The sequence below is a fragment of the Sceloporus undulatus genome, chromosome 4 (assembly GCF_019175285.1).
Source record: "Sceloporus undulatus isolate JIND9_A2432 ecotype Alabama chromosome 4, SceUnd_v1.1, whole genome shotgun sequence".
Lineage (NCBI taxonomy): Eukaryota > Metazoa > Chordata > Lepidosauria > Squamata > Phrynosomatidae > Sceloporus > Sceloporus undulatus.
In genome coordinates, this window is record NC_056525.1 from 64,355,076 (window position 1) to 64,382,304 (window position 27,229).

The window sequence follows — 27,229 nt, forward strand, 5'->3', positions numbered from 1 at the left end:
TATTATTCCTTTATCAAGCAGCAAGCAAGAAAACATAAGCCATTAGCTTTATAATATAGGTTTCCCCCCTATATCTCCAGCAATATCAACCTCACACATTTTTGCCTGATGAAGAAGTAGCCAGTGGAGCTTCCAAAGCCTGCAACATTCTTCCTTGCCATTAGAAAGTGCTGGATAAGGGCAGTAGCTTTTGTGTCAAGAGTTATGCACTGAATAGTTTTGAAAGCTTGCAGCAAGTATTTTGTGCATTTTGGTTGATTCCCCCCCATAAAGGCTGCATCATCATCATCATCATCATCATCATCATCATCATCATCATCATCATCATCATCATCATCATCATCATCATCATCATCATCATCATTAGCTTTATTTGTATAGTGTTGTAAATTTTGTGGATTTTGGGTGATATGACACTTTGCTTTATAGCCATCCCATTCCCTGCATATATTTGCAACAGCAGTTGGACACTTTTGCCTCTAGGGGGCGGCATTGCCTTCCCTTCTGAGTTCTGACGCGCACAATAGACCTCCTTTCGGAATATCCCATTGATGACGACAGGGGGAGAAACTGATAATACTCTTATACACAGCGGTATTTTTTTCACGAAGAGAGGAATTTAAATTCCTTAATAGCAGTAACAAAATCTGGAGATCTCACTAGGAGAGAGAGAGAGAGAGAGAAGTATCGGAGCAATATTAATCTAAACATAGCCTCCTTTCCGCCCCACCTCTTTCGTGCTATGGTTCAGTCCATAACAGACCGGGGTTTCCCTTTGGGAATGTTCCATTCGCGATAAAAAACGGGGGTGTCATTGTTAAAATTATTTTAAGGAATGGAAATGTAGGATTAAAAAAGGGGGGATACAGTGTCTCAGCGAAGAGGGTTGTAAGACTTTCAGGCTGTTCTCGCGGGAAGGCAAAGGTGTTTGAGTGCTCCTTAGAGTTTATGAAACGTCCCCCCCAGTCAGAGACTTGGCTCCGTCCAACTGGAACCTGCCTCCAGTGTGGGAGGGAGGGGCGTGGCGAGAATGAGGGGGCGGGGCTACGCCAACGGTTTCCCTCAGAAACTGCGGCGGCTGTTTAGAGGCGGCCAGGAACACCTTGAGGGCGGGCGCCTTCGCCTTCCCTCCCTCCGCGGCCCTCCTCTCCCTTCCCCTTCGGGAAGGTGAGACGACGTTTCTCTCCCCTGCTGCCCACCAACTCCTTATTGGGGATACTTGAGTTGCATCCACACTGGGGAAATAACCCGGTTTGGCACCGCTTTAAGTCTTTGTCTGGGTCTTTGGGCATGTCCTCCATTTTGCGGTGCCTTGCCCTCCATTGCGGTGAGGAGGACATCCAGTCGCCTTGTATGTGGGCTTTGCAGCTCAGCTGGGAGTAGAGGCGAGCAGAGACTTAATCCTCTCATTCAGCCCTTTGCTCTTTTTAGGTCTACCACCAAACTTTGGTGCTTCAGGTGTTTTGGACTTCAGCTCCCAGAATCCCCTGCCAGCTTGGTCAGTAGTCAGGAATTCTGGGAGCTGAAGTCCAAAACACCTGGTTTGGGAAGCAATATAGCTTTTTGTGGGGGTTTTGGGCTGTGTGGCCTGTTCTGGAAGAGTTTATTCCTGATGTTTCCCCTGCATTCAGAAGATGCTAGTCGCAGATGCTGCAGAAACGTCAGGAATAAACTGTACCAGAGCATGGCCAAATAGCCTGAAAAACCCACAAAAAACTCTGGATGCTGGTCATGAAAGCCTTCTTCACTTTGGGAAGAAGCACTGTTTGAGACCAACTGAAAGAATGAGTGTAGAGAGATTTTATCGCACCTTTGAGGGACTCAGAACTAGTGCTGCAAAATCTCTCTACAGACTTCAGCCCAAAACATTCAGGCCAAAATGGCTCTAAACTGGCAAAAGGAGCGGACTTAATCCCCTCCTGCCGGTGGCCCATTTGGGACCATGGCAGCAGGCTGTCTGGTCTGCAATCGCGGCCAGAGATTGCTCATTCCAGGCCGCCTGCTTCATCCCCGACAGCTTTGGAAGAAAGAAATGGTTAGTAGAAGCTTTTGTGGATTTCAGCCTGCTTCCTCAGATGCATGGGGTCTTTAATAATTTGAAATCACCTCATTAAACCAGTATGAAATTGCTAAATAATGTAAAATTGTGCATGGGGTCTGTAACACAATTTAAACCAATATAAAATTATATTAGATGTGCATACTGTCTCGACTCTCCATTCCACCCCATGCGTCTGAGGAAGTAGGTTCAAGTCTATGAAAACTCATGCTACCAACTTCTTTCTTCCAGTTAGTCTCAAAAGTGTTATAAGATCTCTTTGTATACAGATATTCCAGACTAACATGGCTGTGTCTTTGCTATTGTGGTGCTGGTGGTGTGCCTTCGTCATTTCTGATTTATGGCGACTAGGACAAACCTGTCATGGAGTTTTCTTGGCATGTTTCTTCAGAGTGGGTTTGTCATTGCCACCCTCTGAGGTTGAGAGAGATTTGCTTAGGGTCACCCAGTGGGTTTACATGGCCAAGCCAGGATTTGAACCCTGGACTCTTGGATCATAGTCCAACACAAACCATTACACCTTACACAAAAGAGAACAGAAAAGAGAGTTGAGGTGAGGGCATAATTTGAGCTTTTTTGTTTTCCTAAACCTACAGTGGACCCTTGATATCTATGGATATCAGAGAGAGAAAAAATACTGTTCTTATGTCCCTTTAGGATTGAGCATGGTATAGTGGTTTGAGTGATGAACTATGACTCCAGAGATCAGGGTTTGAATCCCTACTCACCCATTGAACCAGTGGGTGACCTTGGTCAAGTCACACTTTCTCACTTCCAGAGGAGGGCAAAGGCGAACTCACTCTGAACAAATCTTGCCAAGAAAATCCCATGTTAGGTTCGCCTTAGAAGCAACTTGAAGGCACACAAGAACAAAATGGGCATTCGCTTTAATTGAAAGGAAAAGAATTACACTCTCTGGCTTTCATAAGTTGCTGTATCAGTCCATTCCATATCATTAAAATTGTGTGTTTTACTAGGAACAACATGCCTAATACTAAGGAGACCACCTCAAGTGACTGGAATGATTCTCAGAATGCAGACTGCAACCCCAGAAAAGCAAAAGAACATGAAGACATCCATGGTGGAGAAATGCCTGACCTCTGTCCACCTGACATCCCACCTTGTATGTGCACTTCTGTTTGAATGTTGGAAAACTCAGGTGTTACTTGTGCTTTGGGGAAAAAAGCATATTTCAGGAATAAAAAGGTTGTGTTGGAATGATCTGAAAGGACTTTGACCATTAGTCTGGATTCTGAAGTGGAATGAAAAGTCGAAGGATTTCATGGCCAGCATCCATAATTTTTTGTGGGTTTTTCGGCTTATGTGGCCATGTTCTAGAAGAGTTTCTTCCTGACGTTTCGCCAGCATCTGTGGCTGGCATCTTCAGAGAAGATGTCATTCTCTGAAGATGCCATCCACAGATGCTGGTGAAACGTCAGGAAGAAACTCTTCTAGAATCATAGTATCATAGAGTTGGAAGAGACCGCAAAGGCCATCCTGTCCAACCCCCCCTGCCATGCGGGAAATCTAAATCAAAGCATCCCCGACAGATGGCCATCCAGCCTCTGTTTAAAGACCTCTAAGGAAGGAGACTCCACTACACTCTGAGGGAGTTTGTTCCACTGTCGCTCAGCCCATACTGTCAAGAAGTTCCTCCTAATGTTAAGGTGGAATCTCTTTTCCTTCAGTTTGCATCCATTGTTTCGCGTTCTAGTCTCTGGAGCAGCAGAAAACAAGCTTCCTCAATATGACATCCTTTAGGGCTATCATATCACCTCTTAACCTTCTCTACTCCAGGCTAAACATTCCCAGCTCCCTAAGTTGTTCCTCATTGAACATGGTTTCCAGATCCTTCACCATTTTCGTTGCCCTCCTTTGGACATGCTCCAGTTTCTCTACATCCTTTTTTGAATTGTGGTGCCCAGTTTGCCTAGCCCACATTTTACAAGCTTGTTTGCAAGAATATCATGGGGAACATTGTCAAAGGCTTTACTGAAAAAGATGTACTATATCCAAAGCATTCCCTTCATCTAACAAGCTGGCAATTTTATCAAATAAAGAGATCAGATTTGTCTGGCATGACTTTTTTCTCTGAAACCCGTGTTGACTTTTTGTGATTATGGAATTGCCTTCTAGATGTTCACAGACTCTCTGTTTAATGATCTGCTCTAGAATCTTTCCTAGTACTGATGTCAGACTAACTGGATGATAATTGTTTGGATCCTCTTTTTCCCCCTTTTTGAAGATGGGAACAACGTTTGCCCTCCTCCAGTCTGCTGGGACTTCTCCTGTTCTCCAGGAGTTCTCAAAGATTATTGCCAATGGCTCCGATATTACATTTGCCAGCTCTTTTAATACCCTTGGATGTAGTTCATCTGGTCCTGAAGACTTATATTCATTTAGGTTAAACAAGTATTCCTGTACTATCTCTTTACTTATTCTGTACTGAATTTCCCCTCTTCTGTCCTCTGCTCCATTATCCTCAGGTTGAGCATCCTTTGCCTTTTCTGAGAAGACTGAAGCAAAAAAGGTGTTGAATAATTCTGCCTTTTCTCTCTCCCCTGGTAGCATTTTGCCATCTTCTGCACACAGTGGCTCTAGTGTTTCCTTCTTCTTCCTTTTGCAGTGGACATATCCAAAAAAGCCCTTTTCTTAACCTCTCTAGCAAGCCTGAGTTCATTCTGCGCTTTAGCCACATAGCCTGAAAAACCCACAAAAAACTATGGAATGAAAAGCTTTTGTAGAACTGCTTCAAAGAAACGTTCAATAAAGAGTTTCATTTACTGTATGATGGTGTGTCAGGTCCATAAGGTTGACTTGTTTATTTTTCATACAGCATTTCATAAAGTACATGTAAAGCAATTGAATTTAGATCTCTAAACAGCAAAGCTTAAAACTATGTTAGGAGAATCATAATTAGTGTTTTGTTATTATTTCCCGTATATTTTCATTAGCAGAAGTAATACCTGTGGTATAAAAAGAGCTGTGAGATCAGTGGCTTTTGTATTAAAAATTATTCAGATTACTTACTCCATTATTAGACCTGTATCCTGCTTTTTTCTCCAGAAATAGGAGTCAGGGCAGTTAATAAATAATAAAAAGGATAGTTAAGAATTTAGATTAATTAAAAGATAAGACAACTTTAAAAGGGGGAAAAATAAACAAGAGATGACAAATTAGCACCTGACTGAATTAAAATCTCTTTTAATGCAGACCAGCTTAATTGCCAAAGGTTTGTCTGAATAAGTCTGTGCCTGTTGATGGAAGGACATCAGAGAAAGGGTTAGTCTAGTATCCCATATAAGAATCTTACATCCTAAGAATGGTCACTGAAGAAAACAAGGAAATCATTGGTCCATCTAATCCAGTGGTGGGTCTTTCTTGGCAGGAGATTTTCCTCTTCTGCTATCTGGTTTTCTTTTTAGTGAATGTACATAGGATTGAATGGCCTATTCCCCTGCTATTGTTCTATCCAGCTTTCACAAGAACAATTCTCAGGCAGGGATTATTTGCCATCCACTTGGGTGTAGCACATTCCTTTTTGTATATTTTTGCGATTGCGATGGTAGGAATATTCATCCTCATTTTTTTTCCAATCTTCCTTTTTAAAAAAACAACAACGCTCAGGGCTGCAAATTGAATTTTAAAAATTCAAACCTGCACAGCTTATAACTGACCAAGTCAAACACAACTTTTGGTGCCAGAATGACAAACTGTTTTTTACAGCTTGTTTAGAACTGCAATAACAGTGTCATATGCATCTGTCAAAAACAAGGAGAGCATATCCCTTTAAATTAATCAGGGTTGATTTTTTTTTATAGAAATATTCCTATCATCTTTGATGAGTATCCTAAGTGTCAGTCTATTTTATTTTTATGCAGCCAGCCCTCCTCAGTTCTTTTCCACGGCAGAGCTCATGGAAACAGCCAATGAAGTCTCAAAAATGACCATAGCGCATGAAATTGTAGTAAATCAAGACTTCAAACTTCAAGAGGTGAATTTCCCACCAAACAGGTAGGGTTTAAAAAAAAAATCCATGTTCCAAACTGTTTCCAGCTAACTTGGTGCAAGAGTTTAATTGATAAATGAGAAAGATTCAAAAGAATTAACAACCTTGATGTTCTAACCCTCTTTGGAGTGTTTTTATATAGAAAGAAAAGATCAACATACCTGTATGCTCATTTTACATGTGTGTATGTTAGTGACATCTTCTATCTTCTACTAAAAAGTAAATACACCTGTGCTTAAGAGACAGTAAACCTCTTTCACATTAACTGAAAGAGTAGCTATTGGCTAATATGACCAGTAAAGCTGAATACAAGGTAAACTTTATTTTATATCATGCTCTTTTCTTATAGGAATCCAGAGTATCTAACGATCTTGATTTCTTTCTGTTGACTGAAGCTGGGTACAGGGAAGTTGTGGAAATCGTGAATCATTCACCCCACCTCACCATTTAAAAACTGCATTGGCTACTGGTCCATTTCCAGACAGAATTCAAAGTGTTGGTTTTGACCTTTAAAGCTCTACAGAGCTTGGGTCTTAACTACCTGAAAGACTTTATCTCCTTACATGCCAGCACATTAATCAAGATCTGCAGAGAAAGGCTTTCTCACAGTAACACCACTTTCAAAAGCTGGGCTGATGAGGACTCATGAGAGCTTTCTCTGTGGTTGCTCCCAGGCTGTGGAACTCTCTTCCACAGGAGGGCTAGTCGTCCCCCCCCCCACTTACTGTCAGCATGTGAAGACGTCCTCATTTATTTAGGTCTTTTGAAGTTTAATTATGGAATTGTAGTATGTGTAATATGGTGTACTGTATTTTTAAATCTTAAATCCTTATATTATATTATAAATATGTTTTAAGTGTTTTCAATTGTTTTAGCCATGTTTTAATAATACAGTGGGCCCTTGGTATCTGCTGGGGTTTGGTTCCAGGAACCTCCGTGTATACCAGAATCCATGGATGCACAAATCCCATTAATTCAATAGCATAGTAAAATGTATTCCTTATATAAAATGTCAAAATCAGGTTTGCTGTTTGGAATTTATATATTTTTAGAATGTTTTCAAGCTGTGGATGCTTGAATCTGTGGATTAAAAAAAATCAGTGGATAGAGAGGGCTGACTTTACTGTTAAATAATAATAATGAAAATACTAAAATAACAACTAATATGTATTTTAAACCATTACATTACAAATATGATAAAATACAATAAAAACAGTGTAAACAAACAGCGAAAACAGATGAAAACATTGCTTACATCTCCAAACCTCATTAAAAATGTTTTTCACTGAATGACAGGATTGTAGGGAGGTTTGAATTTTTGATGGAAAGGAGTTCCCTGAGAAGGCCCTGACATATGTGATAGTCTTTCAACTGCAGCAGAGGTCCCACAGATGGCATGCTTTCTACTCTTGAGTTGAAGGACAAATGTAAAAGATAGGGGAAGAAACCTGTGAGCTACGTGTGTAATTGTCCCAGGGTGTTAATGCAGTGGTTGTACAGTACCTGCAGTTCAGTTTCAAGAAAGATGTTATTAGTTTCAGAGAGAAAATCTCTAGGGGTCTACTATCGGTCATTCTATATCAAACTGTGGAAAATGTTAACAGCGGCTCCTTTTGACTTGTTATAGTTTGGAAAGCAGAGTGAAAGAGACATTGCACAAAGCCTTTTGGGACAATCTGAGAGAACAGCTTTCCAAAATACCACCCGATTATGCCCATGCTATTAAACTACTTCAAGAAATCAAAGAGGTGAGTTATAAATGAGGGAGTGAAGGTTTAATTACAGGTATGTCTTATTTCTCAAAGTAGATGACATCCTGGGCATTACTCCTTCAACAGAAAATTTGGTACCAGAGGTGATATAACATGGAAAGAATAAAAGAGATTCTTATACCACAAAAATGAAGAGCAATTCATAATATTTCAGGAAACTTTTTATTGCTCATTAGTAAAATGAAGTAACTATGGCGCGTTACAGACCGCCGGAGTGCGGCGGTCTGGCTCCGCCTCCACTTTCAGCGTCCGGGAGCCGTAGCGGCCAAACCACGCGGCTCCCGGATGCTCCGAGGAAGGAGTGCGGAAATCGCACTCCTTCCTGGGCCCCGGAAGAGACACCGCGAGGTGCTAGTCGCGCACTCGCGGCGTTGCTTCCGGGGCATGATGTGCGGGCGCACAGCGTCCGCTCTGTCAATATGGTGGCGGCCGTGTGGAATGGTCGCCGCCATTTGTCACGGACTCTGTCCGTGATAGGGTTAGGGGCGTCTGGAAGAGATGCCCCTTTTCCAAACTGGGACGTTCTCAGGACGTCCCTAATGGTGGTCTGTAACCTGCCCACATCAGGTTAATTGTACAAATACATTTTGAACTTTCTACAGACCTCTTTAAGCATACCTTCCAACTCTCCCAATTCCTTCTACAAAATGATAAAACAAGCAGTTAAGATTTGAAGATGTCCACTTGTCCATCTAGAATACTAACACATGTTAGTATTTGTGCTTGTGTATACTTGTACATGTGTTAATCTGTCTCCATTATGGCATCAAGAACATAAAGCTTGCACACTAAGGGGACCATGTTCTGAATATTTACGAATGTTAATTAAACTATCTGTAGCCTGTAAGTGCTACATTGAGGCTCTTCAAAAAATGAGAAGAACTTCCCAAGAGCAGGAAATCTTGAAGTTAGATCCAAATACTTGCAGTTGGTTTGAGCTGGGACTAGAACTGTGCTACTTAAACCTTGCTTCTCCATTTCTAGCTTTATTTATGGAAAAGCACAGGTCCTACTGTTGTGTAACCTAGTGCTGAATGAACATTGCCTGTTCTGACCCCAAAAGGATGTGAGTATGTGTGTGTGTGAGAGAATGTGCATGTCTGGTCTGACTACCTAGAAATATGACAAAACATGGAAGGGATGGAATGAATGAATCATCTGGTGCCTGATAAGAGTGTGGAGGAGAAACCACTAGACCCTGGTTTTCTGTCTAGCTCCATGATGGCAAACCTATGGCAGGTGTGGTGTGTGCCTATTCCTCCTATGGCGTGTGCCTGTTCCTCCTCCCAGATCTTTCCCAGCCTCCAGCTGCCTCTCCGGAGGCAGATGGAGGCCAGGAAAACAAAACAAGCTTCATTTATATTCTGCTTCATACTGCCTAAGCAGTGTCTAAGTGGTTTACAATTGTAAGCTAATTTGCCCCAACAATCTGGGTACTCATTTTAGTGGCCTTGGAAGGATGCAAGCCTGAGTCAAGCTTGAGCCTTTTTGCTGGTCTTGAACTTGCAACCTTATGGTTTTGAGTGAGTGGCTGCAGTACAGGCATTTAACCACTGTGCCACCAGGAAAGGAGTTGGGGAAGAAGTCCCACCTCTGGCACTGGGTAATACTAACACACTGTCTTCCACTATCTTTAAAACATCTGTAATAAGGATACAGATATAGTTAGCCCTATAGAGTTACTTTCTCTGATTAGTTATGTGTGAAATCAGACTAGATTGGCAAAGAGTGAAATGAAATATTCCACCCCCACAATAACTATTGTGGTACCTGAAACAGCTGTGTATGTTTGAAAATTCAAAATTATAAAGTAATTCCAACATTTGCATGTACAAACAAATACACTTTCTCATTGTGTAGATTCTGCTGTCCTTGCTTCTGCCACGGCAGACCCGTTTGCAAAGTCAAATTGAAGAAGCTCTGGATATGGAATTGATAAAACAAGAGGCTGAGCATGGGGCTTTGGACATTGCTAACCTCACAACATACATCTTAGGTACAATGGCAATGCTATGTGCACCCGTTCGAGATGAGGAAATACAGAGACTGCGAGTCATGACAGACCCAGTTCATCTGCTCAGGTGGGCACCATTGGCTTGGACAAAGGTAATTCTACAGAAGCAGTACAACATTTGTTAAAGTTACTTTAATGCAAGATGAACCATTTTATGTCCTGGTTATGCATAACTCTTATCACCTGATGTTTTTAGGAAAAGCAAATGAAAATCTATTTCTCCTCTTGATGTCATTGATGAAGGAGAGGGAAGTAGGCAGAGGCTCATTGCTGCTTGTGCATATAGCATTAAACAAGGGCATTACATTACATTTTAAAAGGGTATTTACATTTGAAAAGGACCTGCCAAGAAAACGCCATGATAAGGTCTCCATAAATTGGAAATGACTTGAAGGCACACCACAACAACAAAATAGAATCAACACTAGGAAGAATGAGAGACCACACTGTTCCATTTTTCTACTATAAAATAGGATAAATGTTTGTACCTGTTTTTTATGTTATTGTGAGCCAAGTCATGCCCGTTTTGGAAGAAAGATTAAATACAAATCAATTGAACTTTATTCCGTTACTTTAAATGTTGAATTAAGTGTTGGAACTGTCAATAGGTGGATGGCTTCTTCTATATATTGGGATTTACTCTGTGTCTGTGTATGTTTAGTATGTTGTAATTGAAAATTTGAATACGGTACTTTTTTGATGTCAATATTTAGGTTTGGGCTTTATTTGGTATGTTTAATAGACAAAAGGTAGCTACAGCAACAACAGAAACGAAAGGTCATCATATTGTAAGAGGAATAAACCAGTAGCATAAATCAAATGAAAAGTAGAGGAGGACCCTTTACTTCTTTATATTTCTCTTCACACCAAGGTCAGTTCCAACATTACAAAACACCAGGTACTTCATATGTTAGGATCTAAGTTACGTGACCATTGAATGGAAAAGATACTTTCCTCTTCTTCACACTGTATCATACCTTAGAGAACTGATGCATGACTATAAGGCATGGCTCGCCAAAGTGCAGGTTTCCAGGTGTTATTGTACTTCAGTTTATAACATACCTTATAATGGGCTAACCTGGCTAGGATTGCTGGGTGTTGCAGCAGTTGAGTGCCATACTTTGCTTACCTGTTACCTGTGAGGGTAGCAGTAGCCAAATATGCTGTTGGAATATTATCTATTACGGAGAAATGTTTTAAAACAATATTTTACTGTGATAAGAGCAGTATGCCTCTTTCATTATTGAGTAAACTTCATTAGCTAATATCTGAACATAAATCAGATTTAGCATTGGGTTGATATACGTAGTTTGAGCAGGCAACTGTAATAGGTTCAGGGCAAATTTTTCCCCTGTGCAGCTATAGCAGGTGCCTCATTACTTAAAATTGGTCAAAACTCTGACCTGGAAGTGACAGGAAATCACTTGTGGCTTGAATTTAAATAGTTTAGAAGCCTAGGATGGAAGGTGGGGTGCTAGAATGCAAACTGCTCTTCTTGGAAGGCTCCAGGTTTGTCAACTGATCATTTTCAGGTGGTTGTAACTTGTTCCTGTCTGAGTTGTGATGATCCCCTATTTAGGAGAGCTGAAGTGAGCCTTTGGGGCCCATACAAAAGTCCCTTGGAGAGAATTGTATGTGGTTCACAGCCACACTTTTCCTACCTCTTAGGTACTGCAGCATACCTTTTGAATTGGTGTGAGTTGTTTCTTTTCTTGCTATATTCCTTCTATGATGAGTAAAGTGAGTATTAGAGTCTTAAATAATGTAATTCACCAGTCTGGAAAGTGGGTTGGGGTGGGTTGTCCCAAGGTTAGGCTTGCTATATTAAGGGCATATTAGAATTTAAATTGAATTAATATTTGAGAGTTATACTAAAATATGCTAATTTTACATTTTTAAAAATCCTTGTTGCTGGTTATGGCGGTTTAGATGCTCTGACAATTGACTGTATTTCTGCTGCCTATGTTAGGGAGATCTTCCGAGTTCTGGACTTAATGAAAATGGATATGGTAAATTTTACCATACAAACCCTCCGACCCCATCTCCAGGAGCACTCTGTCCAGTATGAGAGGAAAAAGTTCCAAGAGCTCTTGAGCAAGCTACCAGGTGGGAACCAAAGCTGTTAGTGAAACAAGCTTGCCTGACCTCTTTTGTAGAGAGAATTAACAAATGCTACAATGAAGCCATCTGGATTACTTCTCAAAAACACATACACAAAGAGGAAATACTGAAGTTAACAGTTTGTAATTGAATAGTTGCTAGATGATAGATGTCCATATTCTAACACACTGTTATCACATACTACATCTGCCTGGTAAGGTATTAAAGTTGAGAGGATATTCTAGGACAGGCCTGTGCAACATATGGCCCATGGGCCGCTTGCAGCCACAAAAGGATTTCAGGCAGCCCACAAGGAGTTCAAGGCTCCTCTGCTGCCTGGCTTTCTCCAAGGAAAGGGCCAGATGGTGGAGGAGAAGGAAGGACTGTGTTTAAAAACCTCCAAACAAAGAGATTCCACTACACTCTTGAGGCAGCCTATTCCACTGTCAAATAGTTGCCAGGAGGTTTTTCCTAATGTTGAGGTGGAATCTCTTCATGTAGTCTGAATCCATTGCTCCTTGTCCTAGTCTCTGGAGCCATGGAAAACAAGCCTGTAGCTGCCTCGATATGACATCCTTTAGATATTTAAACATGCCTATTGTGTTGCCTCTGGCAGCAGTTATATAGACCTAGGCTGCTAGCTCCACCCCCATGACTCAGCAGAAGCCCCACCCCCTCAGACCATGTGCTCAGGGAGAGCTCATGATCAGAAACAAAACCACTCACCCATACTCTTATGTAGATCTGGCATTTGTTGCCAGTAATAGTGCAAGTAAAACATGGACTAGCCTGTATACAATCCCACATATTGTTTCTCTTCCAAAAATGTTTCTCTGGTTGTCACATTCCAGCTGGCCTGGCTTTTACAACCGAGTGGCTGCGCAAGGCAGCAGCTGCAGTATCAACTTCTGATGTGCAACTCTCCTCATCCACCTCTGAGACCAATGGATCACCAGTTCCTACTTCCCCTGAGGCTGCTGGAGAAGTCTTGTCTATCCATAGTCCTACAGCTGTGCTAAACCAAGCATACATGGATTTGCTGCATTGGGACCCTGGAAAAGACTATCCTGAGGTAGGAGGCATTTTTCTTGGTGCCCCAGAAACAAAAGGGAGAAAACAGTGAAGAGGGCGCATTGCAGGTACAGTGGTACCCCGGGATACGAAAGCACCGCCTTACGAAATTCCCGGGATACGAAAAAAATCAATAAGAAAAAACTGTTCCGGGTTACGAAGGTTTTTTCGGGTTCCGAAAAATTTTTTGGTGCTTTTCGGCGCTATTTCGCATGAAATCGCGGCTTTTCCCCATTAGCGCCTATGGCTTTTTCGGCTTACGAAGCATTTCGGGTTACGAACGCGGCGGCGGAACGAATTATTTTCGTAACCCGGGGTACCACTGTACTTCGTTCTTGATCTAAACAGCACATCTAAAAAATAAAAATAAAATGATCCACCACTACCCATCCTGCCATCTGCTTCACAATCACCACAGCTTTGGGCAAGAGGAATTTACCATAGCTTTGGCTTATTTCTTCTTGACAATTAACAACATACCTCTGAATTGTTAGATATTACTGCACAATATTCTTATACGGTTCTTTCTTTGCAGACTATGATGATGGACAAAGCTCGTTTGCATGCTCTTCAAATGGAAGTGAATCAGCTAGCCATTATTGCTGCAGTGCTACTAGTGAGCAATAGCACATGTGGCAATGGGGCCTTTAGCTCAGCAGGTTGTGGAGACAGGTTGAAATTGGTAACAAAAGCTTTACTAGAAGGACATCCTGGTGCAAGGTAAATTGCTTTAATCTGATCCTGCAAACATCTTGGTTTACACCTAGGATGGCATGAACTGGGTCACTGATACAATGTCTTGAAAGTATCCTTGGCCCAGCTATAGAAAACCATATCAGTCAATGGTATTCTGAGAAGCTGAGTCAATGATTAGAGCATACCTGCTGTAAGACTCCTAATAAGTATAGTTGTACACAAGTAAGGGTTTGCTTGTGGTTTTACTTTGGCAGTGACAATGGCAAGGATATTTTCCTTCTGTCTCCATTATGCTTGTTTAATGTCACCCAAAGGAACTTTTTAAAACTGGTTAAAGGCATCTTGAGATGTCACATGCCAAGATGTAACTTCTCATATTATATTTGAAGAAAAAAGAAGGGAAGATTATTGTTGTGGAATTGGAGTCTTGAAGCAACTTTATTTTTCAGGTCACAAGTAAAATAAAAACAAGTTAGCATTACTGAGAAAATACATATATCAAGCATTAATGTTTCTAGGTTTGAGAAATGGGAAGTCATTTAGTTTATAATAGCTGTATTAATTCGTGTTCTTTGACCAATGTATTAATTTTTATAATTTTATACTTTTATATAGGGGATAAGAGTTGAGAGTTGCAGGTGTTGATTGATAATTAAGCATAAGGTTGTTTGTAATTTACTGTAAATTTTTAATTTTTATTTTTTTATGTAGATAGATGCTGTAATTGTTTTTTTTTTTAAAAGAGATGTAGCAGCTCAAACCTTTAAAGGCCCACAGTGACCAATTTGCAGGAAAAAATAGTTATGTTATTATGGATGCGTCTTAGCTTTGCAACCTGAAGCCCAAGCTGCTTGTTGGCTAGAGAAAAGACCTACCAGGAGGGTCTCTGGATTCTCCCCCAGGCTTCTAAAATTGGTCACAGCTAGGCTCATTGATGCCCCATTGAAAAGAATCTTGTAGTGTATGAAGGCAGCAGGGCTGAGACATTTAATGAACTTGTAAAAGCCAGGTTTAATCATCACCCACTGTTTAATCTGCTCCACTTGGGAGACAATGGGGGCAACTAGTCTGGTTTCTACAGCTGATGTAATGTAAATGTGACATGGTATGAATATGCCCTCAGCAATACTTGAAAAGCTGCATTTTGCAAAAGGTGATATTTTCTGGTTATAGTCCTATGGTTATGGAATGTACAGGATTGTGAACAGGCCCTCTTGATTTAGTTATTTTAATCAGTTTCTAAACTCCTTACTATATCTAACCATACTGTAGAAGTGTTTAGAAAGCAAGAGCATTAAAGAACATTAAAATACAAAACACTACATTACTTAAAACCATTGTGAATTAAAATATTTAAAATCAGTCTCACACGATATTCACAGTTCAGCATAGGCAGTTCAAAATTCTGGATAAAACCTGAGGTCTTTGATTTGTGGCTAATATCTATGTCACACCAGGTACCTCTGAATAGTGGGACGTGGCATGGGGACATTCCAAAAGGTAGAGGCCATCATGAAGACATTTTCTTCTGGCTTATCACCATATGTCAATTTGAAGATCACAGAACAATCAACAAGGCCTTTTGAAAAAGTTTCAAGACACCAGTTTTCTCTGGACTTTTAATCAGGGCTTTTAATGAAGGGCCATTGAACTGAGCTAATTTTAACGAATTATCTTCACATTTGTTTGCAATTAGGATTTTAGCTTTTAGCGCTTTTTAAAGTGTGATTGTTTTATGATTATAGTTAATACATTTTGGAAATTGCCTTCAGTGCTTCTTTTTCTCTTTAAGTGTGGTATAAATAAAGTTTTCTGATGGCAGACAAGTTAGTCTGATGCAGCTTGCTGTATTGAGCTGAAGGCTTGGACTCCTAACAGGTCAACTCAAATGCTGCTGTGATTTATCTTTCCTGGTTAGAATACCTACCCTCATTCCATGCTGCTTATGAGCAGGCAGTGAGACCCTGTAATGTAGCTAACATTCACATTTTAAAATCCAAGAGGTCACACTCATTTTATAATCTGTTTTTGATCAATTTTAAGTGGTCTTTCCCTGTAGTTTAACTATTTTCAAATAACACACACACACATATCTTTAATTATTTTAATTTTACTGGTTTTTAAATTTTTAAGCCACCTTGAGTCCTAAGTGTTGAGTCATCCACAAATTGTGTGTTTTAACCTTACAGTGTACAGAGAGAGGAGTAGAAGGGTGAATAGGAATATAGTATGAAATGAAATAGAGTTAAAACTGCACATATAGCATCTCTTTCAGGTGGAGGCGAAATGTTTGCCAGTTCTCTTACTCCAAGTCTTATAAGCCTAGGAATTTGGTTCCTTTTTGCTGTTATGCTACCAGAATATTGTTGCAGTTGAATTTCCATGAGCTGTTATAGTTACTGTACTCCCATTTTTATACATGGTTTAGGTTAGAAGATGCTTTATTGGATATTAGCAGCCAAATACATCAGGAAGTGAACAGAACACTTCTCCAATTGGGGTACCCTGCTCTTACTGCTGATAAGGCTACTTTACTTAAAGGCCAACTCAGAAGCCTTGCAGATAAGGATAATGCAGTACGGAATTTGATTGGTGAGTCATTTATGTTTGCATATCTTTAATGTGATTTCTTACTTGAGCAGGAATTGTGTTTCCAAGCTGCAACTCATAGACAATGTTTACAAATGTTATGTCTTTTTCTTGTTTTGATACACCTGCACCTTTGTCTGTCTGTCTGCACAGAATGTTTGTGGGAGAGCACAAACGTCGAAAATGTTACTAGGAAAATCTTCCCAAATGTACAATTTTTTCAGTCTGCATAAATGTTTTGAGAAGGTTCATCAACACTGCCTTTCCTTATCCAACTGATGCCCATTTATATGGTAAAAGATACCATTTTGTCTTCTTAAATATCTGTGCATGGAGAATGAACTTGAGCAGAAAGGTACAACTGACCCCTAACCTTTGCAGATTTAATTATTCACAAGTTTGCCATCCATAATTAAATGGGATTTTTTTTAGTTTTGTGCCCTGCTGCAGAAAAAAAGCAGACAGCACATGTAGACTAAAAAATGTAAATAGAGTGGTACCTCGTTATTCGTGGGCTTGCCATTAGCAGATTTAAGCACCCATGGATGGCACGCCCCATCATCCCCAATGGTGGCACATGCATGCATTAAAGGGACAACAGAATTGTATCTACATGTGGGACATCCAAGTCTTTTGTATCATACTAGGACCAAGAGGACCAACAAGTTGCTTACTGCGACTTGATGTCCCACCATATTATATGATATACTTTACAAGGCTGTAATAAACTGTAATATCAGTTTACCATGACCACTGATGAAGACTTCTAGTCGAAATGCGTTTGGTCTTTGTTTGTTCATTTTCACTTGTAATGGGCTTACTGTGCTATCCCTTTTAATTACCTTCTGGGAGGTGTAAAGGAATTTATTTTGCTATTGCACTGGCACTCTGTATGTTTGACACCTCCTTATGTTTGTTACACTATTTGGGATTTGCAGTTCTCAAGCCTAGTACTTACTGGCAATTCTAGCCTTGTTTATGTTAGGGCGTGGCATACAGGCCAGCACAAGCCTGTCTGCTTACAGGATTGCATATATTTTATACTTTTTAATTCTTTTTGCTTTCTATTGTTACACACTGTTTTAATAAAATTACTGTGTTTTCCATTTTCATCCCCCCTAGACTCTTTGTTTACACAATTGTTGTTTTGGGTTTAGGGTATCACCTCTAAATTTTTCCTTGGCATATGCAGTGTCCATCTATCTGCAAGTAAGATCCTATAACTACTTTCAGCCTCAGCTAAGTCCTTGCATGTTCATTACCACTGGTGGTAAGAAATTTGCCATCCAGGTTATAGAGCATAGGGTGACAATCATATAGCTCACTATTTCTCACTGTTGGGAGTTACAGTCCTTCTGAAGGGCTGCATGAGAACCACCCCTGGTACTGACTATTTTCTAGAAAAGGTTAATTGCCCATGGTAACTCAGCATCCTAGTTTTAAGAGTCATGGTTGGTGTAATACAATAGTTACCATGCATGATCTTAATTTTACAAATATCTATATGATAATATCAGCCAGAGAGACAAAAAACCATGGAGAACACACAATAGAATCCACAGGGGAAAAAACAAGACATTTTGAGACATGCCTTCAATTTTTCCTGTGTGTGGCATTGGTCTCCTGATTTTAAAACATGTGTCAGTCCTGTTGTGTCACTGCTGGTAATTCCATCTCACTTTGCACTGTTAAGTCAACTGGGAGTGGGCAATGAAGACAGTTAAAGGATTCAGGCCTGTTTCCAAATCTTAATTTCTACAGAGCAACGGATCGAAACTTTTCTTAGGCACTGCTTATCTCATGGTGGCAAGAACTCTGCAAGTCTACTCCAAGGCCTTGCTCCAATTCAGGAAGAACTATTGGAAGTTGGTCGAAGGTTTAGCAGTTTGATTCATTACAACAGGCAAGTTTTTGGTCCATACTATTCAGGAATCTTGAAGAAATTACTGCTTCAAGAGGAAAAATCAGGGACAGCTTCCTAATAACCATCTCAAATGAGGGAGAGCACATGATGGCAGGAGAGGGGAGAAGACTGGCAATTGCTCAGACTGTGCTTTGGCTCAAAGTCCAGTGTAATCAACAGAGCAGCTGTCTTGTTCTGTGCTTTGGTATCCAAAGCACTTGTACAGCTGGACTATTGAAGCTGCAGGGTACAGTTACATAAATACCAACTGGCAATGCCAAGTTTGCTGCAGTAAACCTTTAAACAGCTCAAAATGTTGTCCCTGTGTTCTTAGACCAACTGATGTGTGCTCTGCTACCTGGGAATAGTAAGGCTACTATCCTAAAGCTACAGCCATTACCTTATAAGGCATTCTTAACTGCTTTCAATGAAACTTAGAAGCATGCATAGAATTGTGGCCTTGTTATAATACACAGTACACACTAATAGCCATAACCACAGCAACTCATACAGAGATGTCTAATTTTATTAATTTAGTCTGTTCTAAGTCATACAATTATGAAAAACAAACAACAAAACGACTGCTGGAAGCCCAGGAATATTTACAGTCTCGCCTTGTTGTAGTGAGGTCAGTCTATGTTGTTGCACAGATTGGTTATGTTTGGTACCACAAAAATGACAGATAACAATTTTATATACAGGATATAACAAGGAAATAGTTCAAGTATCAAAATACAAAGACCAGATCAAATAACATTTTTATTACAAATCAGTCCCATTGCCATACATCACAATTAGCAAAAAAGTGTCTACACTGTAAACCAAACTGCCTGCTACCAAGAATCTACCTGCCCAATTTAGGAACAAGCATAGAAGAAAATCCTGTTAATAGACATTCATACTGATCATGCAAAAGGAGACAAATGTAGGAGTGAAGTATCACCCAAACTATTTTAGTTTCACAAGTGAAATTATTGTAAAAGGTGAGGTACCTTTCAGTATCTGGTCTGCAAGAGCAGCACAGCTCACCACCTAAGCTGCTCTAGAATTTCTTTTCTGGAAGGGGGCTGGGCAGAATTGTAATGTACCTTAAATTCAAATAAGACTTTCCTCTTAATCTAAGAAAGTCTAAAACCCAGTTTCTATGAGCCAGTAGTATGTAACACATACAGAGAAAAATATTATATGACTTTGAGTTTAGTAATGTGATTTCTCATTCAAGAAATAAGTAACCCTTCATCCAACTTACTATGTACAGTATGTTCTCATTCTGCCGCCATTTAAGGTAAATATAAGCCTACAGAAATAAGGTTTCTTTTTCAGAAGGCGAAAAGATGGAGCATTGGCAAAAGCAGCTGATAGATGATGCCACTTCAGCAAAGGCTGGTGCTAGAATAGGAATTGTGTTCTCAAAGGAGACCTTAAAACACATTTAGTGTCAGGAATATAGGGCACTTTTTTCAGTGTGCTACAAAATCCCATAAAGAGGTAAGTTTCCAAACTTCTACGGTGTTCGTCTTGCCTCTTTATGGGATTTTGTAGCACATTCTAACAACTAATTCCTAAGAAAGGTCAGGTTCAGAAAGACTTTGATTGTCTTCTGTAAAAGTGTATAAGGAGAAGATGCCATTAGATATTACTAAACTCAAAGAGGAAGCACCTGATTACAAGAAGAAACATGTTGGGAGATTTTTCCATCTATATCTGCCACCATGTTCCAAAATTCCTCCTTTATAACAAAACTATTCATTTTACATTCTCTCAGAAAAGATCTACCAGTGCAGCAACATTTATATGAACGCTGGCATATCACTCATATATACATGTAAAGGAATGTCATTTTTTTTTAAAAAAAAAATCCATCCAATAATTATTTCCAAATCCAAGCCTTTTGGAACCAATCTGGGTTTTGCCCTTAATTTTCACTATCTGGAATAAGACTAAATTACATCTTGAAGATACAGCAGTAAGAAAAGTTGAAACAAGCCATTAACACAGTAGCAGGGTACCACAAACTATCACATCTGCCGCAGACCTATTTGCATTTCCTCTTCTTTTCCTTGGATAGGGTTCAGAAGGATGCATTCATCACAGCCATAAGCATAACCAGTGTTTCAGACTGTGATACTATACATGAAGCATAATTATAAGCACAGCTTCCGCTTGAAGCAGTCATTCATGAGTGGAGTAGGATAAGAAACCAAGTGATATAGCATAATGCCCAAAATATCTCCACATTTTCTGTATTCTGAAATTGCTATACTAAGCATACTTACATTATGAACTAGTATAAAAAGTGCTTATTGTGAATAAATTTCTTTAAAAATGTCAAACCATCAGGGCACAAACACATTTTTTAAAAAAAATATGGTGTATGGATGAAATGAAAGGAGCTACAGTGATCAATATATACAGGCCTGGGGGAAAATCCTTTCACCAGAACAGAAATATTGCAGTGATACAATTATCGGCACTGAAAACAGGTTTGTATCAGGTTTCTGTTCAACTATTACACAGGGTTAAATATTGGTTATTTTAATCCTCCCCTCTCCCCCACTTAATGCTTACTGCAGCTCTCCATCTAGGTGCCAGTACCTCCAAAATAAATTTATATTGCAGCAGTTTAGGGAACTTGTTGAAGTGAATGGTTTAACATGAGGGCATCATCTCACCCTTTACTGTAAGACAGGCATTCTTGAGTTTTCTTTTTGTGGATAGAATTCTCAACTTTCAATGCTATGCTGAAACTATGGATTTTACAACATCACTGTATGAAAATACCCATTAATCTATAGCACATGGCATCAAGTCTCTTAACTTCAGATGTTTCACTTCTCTTGCTAGAAATACATATATTTAAAAAATTTGGTCAGCTTGTGGCTGGAATCCCTTTTCACTCAACTCTGGAAGTCCTTAATGAGCAGCCAAGGACACATCCCAGAGCCGGGTGTTGATCTTCGTACCATCAGGGTCCCACTGCTTCTTAGGGATCTGCCCCTTTACTATATTTCCATGGTGCAACGTGGATGTCTGCAGTTCAGCTTGGCAGAAGGCAAACAGAATGGGGGACAATATTAATTAAAAGAAAAATAGGAATGGAGTGATTTCATTCAGACAAAACAACTGAGGAAACTTTATGGTTACAGTGATGGAAATGTTGATAGGGATATGGCTTTGTGTATGCTATAGCCACATGGCTATTCATAACCAACTGCTGTGATGTTTGCTAGATAGCACACCATTAAAAGGCACATGTACTACTGATTTTCAGAAGAACTGAGCACTGACATTGCCTACATACGTTATTAAGAGTTGCATGGTACCTGATGATAAGATTTAAATATTCAGGTGAGGAGAGTAATTTGCTTTTAAGTTTCTTAAAAGTCTGGGCATCACAAGCCCAAAGATGTTTGAAACCACCTCTCAAATGATTATGGCAGTATCTCTCAAGTTCTTTTATTAATCCTGTTTATCCAAATAATGAAGACCAGCAGCCTAGTTCTTTAGGAGCAATAAAAGAAATCATGTGTGTATATGCTTGCTCTTAACATGGTGTATATTTCTACAGTCTTAGTTTCTGTCCCAAGAGCCCTCATGTTTTGGTTCACTGCAATAGCTCCATTTTGAAAACTTTCTTGGAGAAGAGGAATTACTTGAGAAGCTGAGACATTTTGTTGCTAGTAACTGAGTCTAATGTACTTGTACAAAATGAAATATAGTATGAAATATCCCTGAAACAACTGTGCTTAGGAGTGGAATTGTTTAGAAAGCCACTCTTAAAAATGATTATAGAGACAGTGGACAAACATCAGGCTTTTCCTCACTCACCATCATCCACAACTGTCTCACAGCTGACCCTATGATTTCTTTCTCAGTACAGACAGGCATGAAATTTTCCTCAGGTCTTTGTCCAGTAAATTGTTTGTTTTCACTCTGTAATAATATCCAAGCTAACTGTTTGGAGAATAAGACTTTGGTCTTAATCCTGGCATCTAATGCTGATCATGATCAAAAATTTAATTTCTATGTATAATCAGTAAGGAGTTAAGTAAAGTTTCTGTTTTAGAGATATGAGGGACCAAAGAGAAAAGGCTACTGGCCTGCTTGGAGGTAGATGAATAGCACATATTTTGATAGTTCACTATGAGGAGGTTCTATAGGGGAACTGTATTTGAATACAGCAAAATTCCCCACCCCATTTCTTTCTGTACTTCTGGCTCAGTATGAGGCCCTGATTGTCAGTCTTGGCTCATAATTTATAATTAGCAACATGTGTCTTTAAAAGGTACAATCTAATCAGAGTCCAGAAAATGAGATTCAAAATTATTTTCAAGCAGATTGGTTATTTTGAATAGAAAAGCCAAGTAGTAAATTAAAGCAGATGACAAGAAATACATAACAGATAGCTGAAAACATATACCAAGCCTGACTCCTAAGAAAAAGACAGTGCTTAATAGAAGTAGTCATATTGCTTAGAAGACTTACATTACACCATGCATTCAAATATCCAGGGACAGCAAAGATTGTGAGCAGGATCCCATGCTAGGATATGGTGAGCAAGAGGTTTGCAAGTATTATCACAGTGGTTAGCGTCTTCTGAGATTATAGGTAAAAGAGTGCTACTTGTTGGAACAGTTTGTGGCCATGGCTCAGTGTGGAGGTATAATCTAGATTGCGACAGAATGTACACGAGACCAAAATGGTAGAACAGTCCAAGAATAAGAATACTAAATAGAAAAGGCCCATGGAGTGTTGGTTCACCCCACAAATTCACAGTGTCAAAATGAAGACAAAGTCAAGAAACACCAGGTGGTTTCCCAAATCCACATACTTGACTCCCATAGACTTGTTTCTCCCACCTCTTGGACATCTAAAACAGGTGGCTCTCTCAGTGAGTTAACCTTGTTCCCATTAGGAGAATTCACAGTGTTCAGTAAAAATCAGATACAAAAAGATGTTTAGTCTATGGTATCCTAGTGTTGTTGCCTTGCATGGTACCACACTTAGTGCCAGCAATGGGAGCAAGGAGGGGTTTAGAACAGGAGACAGATCAGACTGCAAAGGCACAGTTAGACTGGATGGATGCAGGATTTGTTTTCAGAAGATAGTAGTCTCATACTTAGTGCTGAGGGTCCTCTTGGTATCCTGCTTGGGCTCTACTACCCAAGACACACTAGCATGAGACTGTGAGTCTTGGTCCACTTCAGATGGCTCCAGCTAGAAAAACATTGGAATAAAAGAACACATCAGGCAAGTTGTTCTCTCTGAAAATGTGAAGGCAGATCTGGGTACATTATGTCTAGGGTTGTTGTTTTAAATGCTTAAGTAGAGGATGTACAGATGCAGAAATAAAGCATTTAAAATGTCACCATAAAGACACAGACCAGTTTTTTTCAGTTAACACCAGCAGAAATTTCATTTCAGCATATGAACAAATATATTTAAGCAAAATCAAATATGAGCCAAAGATGAAATCTGGTGGCAGTTTCTGGAAGTTCAGTAAAGGGAGATAAATGAGGCATATTTATCTAGCAGAGCAATATAGCTAGTTTTTCTCGTGTGACATTATTACTTCAGGTTGCAGAACACTTTCCCTCCTAAATTTAATTTGATAGAATAAAAGCAAAACCCAGAAATTTTAGCACTGAAACAATATTTTTAACTCCTCTCATGTAATGTCATGTAAGTGAAAATTAAATTGAGATAATCTATTAAAAATGTTCAAAACAGAACGAAACACAGAGCAGCAAAGCTATATGGAAAGACTATGGAGATAGTCTGAAGGAGAGTTTGATTAACAGAAGGCATTCGTAACCAGAGACGTGACTGCAAGAAGGGTAAAGACCTTAGCTCCTTGACTAACAGATTGCAGCGGCAGATAGGAGGGACGGTGTGTAGTACAGGTGTGACAGTAACAACAGCGATTATCAGGAGGGAGCGGCACCTGAGGAATGGGAGCAAGCACAACACAGACAACGGTAACATTAAAGGAGAACAACAAGTATAGAAAGCATGTGGGCCAGCACTCCAGTAGCTTTAGTTCCTTGTTAAGACTAACAAGAACTCTTACTGTGACAGTGATGATGTATTTCTGCCATTTCTACAGAGCAAGCTTGAGAGAATGAGTGTGAATACATGCACACAAAAGGCAAACAAAATACAGTTGGCCCTCCACATCCACAGACTCTTTATCCACAGATTTAATCATCCATGGCTATATATAAATTCCAATAGATAATATTCTAAATTCCAAAAATAAATCCAAAAAGCAAACCTTGATTTTGACATTTTATTACACCATAGTATTTAATGGGACTTGAGCATCCACAGAGAGCCCTTGAACCAAATCCCAGCAGATATCAAGGGCCCACTGTATTCCCAGCTGAACAATACTGGAAAAGTCATTAGACACCAACTAGTGATTATCCTGTCAATACCAACACAGAAATTACTTACATTGAAACTAATACCTTTGTTTTAGGAAGGAAAGGAACTACTGTAGCTGCTTGAAACACAGTAACTCTTGGATGGAAACAACTTTATAGTATAAAAGCTCTAATGATTGTAAAAATACCATCCAATGTCTACATAGGTTCCCATTTTATTGCAACTCAGGAATTTTGTGCACAAATCTAAGTTGGGATAGGCTGATCACCTAACAGCATTGTCTAGCTTGCATTTTACTACCTTGTTTGCAAGAAAATCATGAGAGACCGTGTGAAAAGGTATGCCATTCATAAATATTGTACTCACCTGAACTAACTACAGAATCAATAATAAAAAAGCCTGATCTTGGATTGCTCAGAAAGGAGGAACACATCTGTTTGCACATGCATCATGTTAAATACTAATATGAGTACATAATATGTATATTAAAATTATACATACTGCTGATTTCCTCATGCTGGCTCGAGGCTTAGGCACTGGTTTTGAAGATTTTGTTTCTATCGTTTCAGCTGTCAAAGCACCTGGAGGTTTTGATTTTTGAGCTTGGAGAGCCAGCTGGTAGGCTACTTCAAATGCTTGTCCCAATGTCAAAATGATTTCATATGTTAGATTCTTGAGAAAAGAAAGTCACACATCAGTGTCCTCTGTTTCAACAAAAAGAGCACCACACAGTATCTTAAAGATCCCTTTACTGTAGAGCTTGCAGATAAGGGCTCACTTCATATGGTGAATATTATTTCTCAGGGCCACATCTTTATAAGCAAACCTGTATTTCTCACATGCAGTGGTACCATTAGGGGGGTACGGCCTGCACTGGTCCTCCTGCTTCAAGGTGAGGAGGGCCAAGTGCACCCCTCCTAGTTTTGCTGCATGGCAGAGGCCTCCTCGTGAGAAGACAGAGAGGCCTAAATGTGCCTTTCCTGCCTTTGCCATGGTGGCGGAGACCTCCGTTGCCATGGAGGAGGAGAAGTCCAAGTGTGCCCTTTTGGCTGCCACTCTCCTGCAGTATCCCCCACATACACAACCTTGAGTGACACTAGAGGTGGGGATGCCACTATCCAGATACCAGGAGTAAAAGCACCAACCACTATTGCACTGATGAGAAGTGGTCACTCATGGGCTTCAAGTATTTGCCAGAAGCTTGCAGTACTGACCTGGCTGACATTCAGAATGTGGCTATGGAATCACCGCTCTCCCTTTTTTGACAATGGGAAAAAAAGCTCACAGTAAATCTGCCGCAGGTTTTCATAGTGTGTATGTCTGAATGAAAATAATCTGTCTTTTAAACTTGCGGGGGGGGGGGGGGGGGGGGACTTGACACATGTCAACTCTATGACTTTTATAAGGTTTTCTTAGGCAAGAATTCTCAGAGGTGGTTTTGCTAGTTTCTTCCTCTGAAATAAAGTCTGCAGCACATTCTATTCATTGGTGGTCTGCCATCCAAGTACTAACCAGGGTTGACTCTGCTTAGTTTCCAAGATCAGACAGGATTTGGTGCTTTTGGAGTATTTAGGCAGGAGGTGGATATATTTACAAACTAAGTAAATTACAGGTACACACCCCCTAGGGTTCCTGTAACAAGCATGTTGTGTTTCACATGTCTATCTTGAAGCTATGAAAAACATATTCTCTTCTATTATTACATATCTCTTACCACATCAATGGTACTGAACACATGACAGTAGTGGTGGCTAGTCTGCAAGTCCTTGGTGATATAGGCAAATGTACAAAGATCTTCTGGGTCCTGGGCAGCACAGGAAATGTTCCGGATTTCATGTTCAGCAATAACGTTCTGCCAAACATAAGCAAACAGTGGTTTTGCTTGATATTATACCGTGAAGCTGCCTTAAAGAAATTATATTCAGAATAAAATGATTTATTTTATTAATGTATAAATTGATACAAACCACTGATTGCCATCAAGTAAATTCAGATTCTTCTAATATGTTTTCCCAGTTTGGGCACCTGTCAAAATCGTAATTACTCTCTTAAACCTGAGTGGCCAAGTTGTGACCCTGGAGATGTTGCTGGTCTGCAACTCATCACTGCTCATTATTGGCAATTTCGATTAATCAGAATTGCAGCCCAACATCACAAGTTGTTTGATGACAGCCTGTCTTAAGCAGGCTGTAGAATAATATGGCACAAAGTCATCATGATAAAACATAACAGAATTTTTTAAAAAAAACAGCCTTATAAATTAGCAACTCTACAGGTTCACCTAGCTCACCAATTTTTGAAATAGGGTCAGGTTACCTTTTTCAGGCCACGGTCCACATTCTAATATGGGAAAAGTCTTAAGAAGTTGTTATAATTGCATTCCAGTGGCAGGTAAGGCTATTGGTGTGGAACACAGATAAAGTAAAATGTGTGGGAACAGATGTAATTTTTAACTATTTTGATGTTTTCCCAGCAAGCCTATAAAGCACAGCTCAGTTCTATGCCTATTTCCTCAGCGTAATCTCCACTGTGACAACTTTGAGCAAATGAAAAGCACAAGCATACACCACCACCAGGCTGCAAATCAGAGCTTAGTTCTATAAAACAGCTTTTGGGAATTTACATAGGT

At 39.8% G+C, this 27,229-nt stretch overlaps 2 protein-coding genes across 9 annotated transcripts in view; one reads left to right on the forward strand and one right to left on the reverse strand.

Moving 5' to 3' along the window:
- Positions 1 to 1,079: 1,079 nt before the first annotated feature.
- On the forward strand, positions 1,080 to 20,059 carry TCP11 (t-complex 11). Its single transcript, XM_042465257.1, has 10 exons — positions 1,080 to 1,167; positions 3,037 to 3,182; positions 5,941 to 6,073; positions 7,696 to 7,816; positions 9,701 to 9,921; positions 11,824 to 11,960; positions 12,806 to 13,026; positions 13,561 to 13,745; positions 16,150 to 16,313; positions 18,072 to 20,059. Exons 2-10 carry the CDS (start codon positions 3,044 to 3,046, stop codon positions 18,290 to 18,292), a joined length of 1,542 nt encoding a protein of 513 aa, XP_042321191.1. The 5' UTR covers positions 1,080 to 1,167; positions 3,037 to 3,043; the 3' UTR covers positions 18,293 to 20,059.
- The window catches only part of ANKS1A (ankyrin repeat and sterile alpha motif domain containing 1A), a 193,172-nt gene continuing 184,664 nt past the window's right edge, over positions 18,722 to 27,229 (reverse strand). For 3 of the 8 annotated variants that reach the window (XM_042465251.1, XM_042465255.1, XM_042465254.1), the window contains 4 exons: positions 26,315 to 26,452; positions 25,102 to 25,272; positions 24,059 to 24,157; positions 18,722 to 23,430 (listed from right to left, as the gene is read on the reverse strand). In XM_042465251.1, the coding sequence (XP_042321185.1) occupies positions 23,311 to 23,430; positions 24,059 to 24,157; positions 25,102 to 25,272; positions 26,315 to 26,452 (528 nt within the window). In that variant the 3' untranslated portion in view covers positions 18,722 to 23,310. The remainder of the gene's footprint in view (positions 23,431 to 24,058; positions 24,158 to 25,101; positions 25,273 to 26,314; positions 26,453 to 27,229) is intronic. The other 5 variants (XM_042465256.1, XM_042465252.1, XR_006103693.1 and 2 more) reach the window with 4 other exon arrangements.

Coding starts and splice junctions, on each gene's coding strand:
- TCP11 (XM_042465257.1), top strand. CDS start 3,044: ATGCCTAATACTAAGGAGACCACCTCAAGTGACTGGAATGATTCTCAG. Junction 3,183..5,940: donor TCCACCTGACATCCCACCTT/GTATGTGCACTT, acceptor ATTTTTATGCAG/CCAGCCCTCCTCAGTTCTTT. Junction 13,027..13,560: donor CTGGAAAAGACTATCCTGAG/GTAGGAGGCATT, acceptor CTTTCTTTGCAG/ACTATGATGATGGACAAAGC.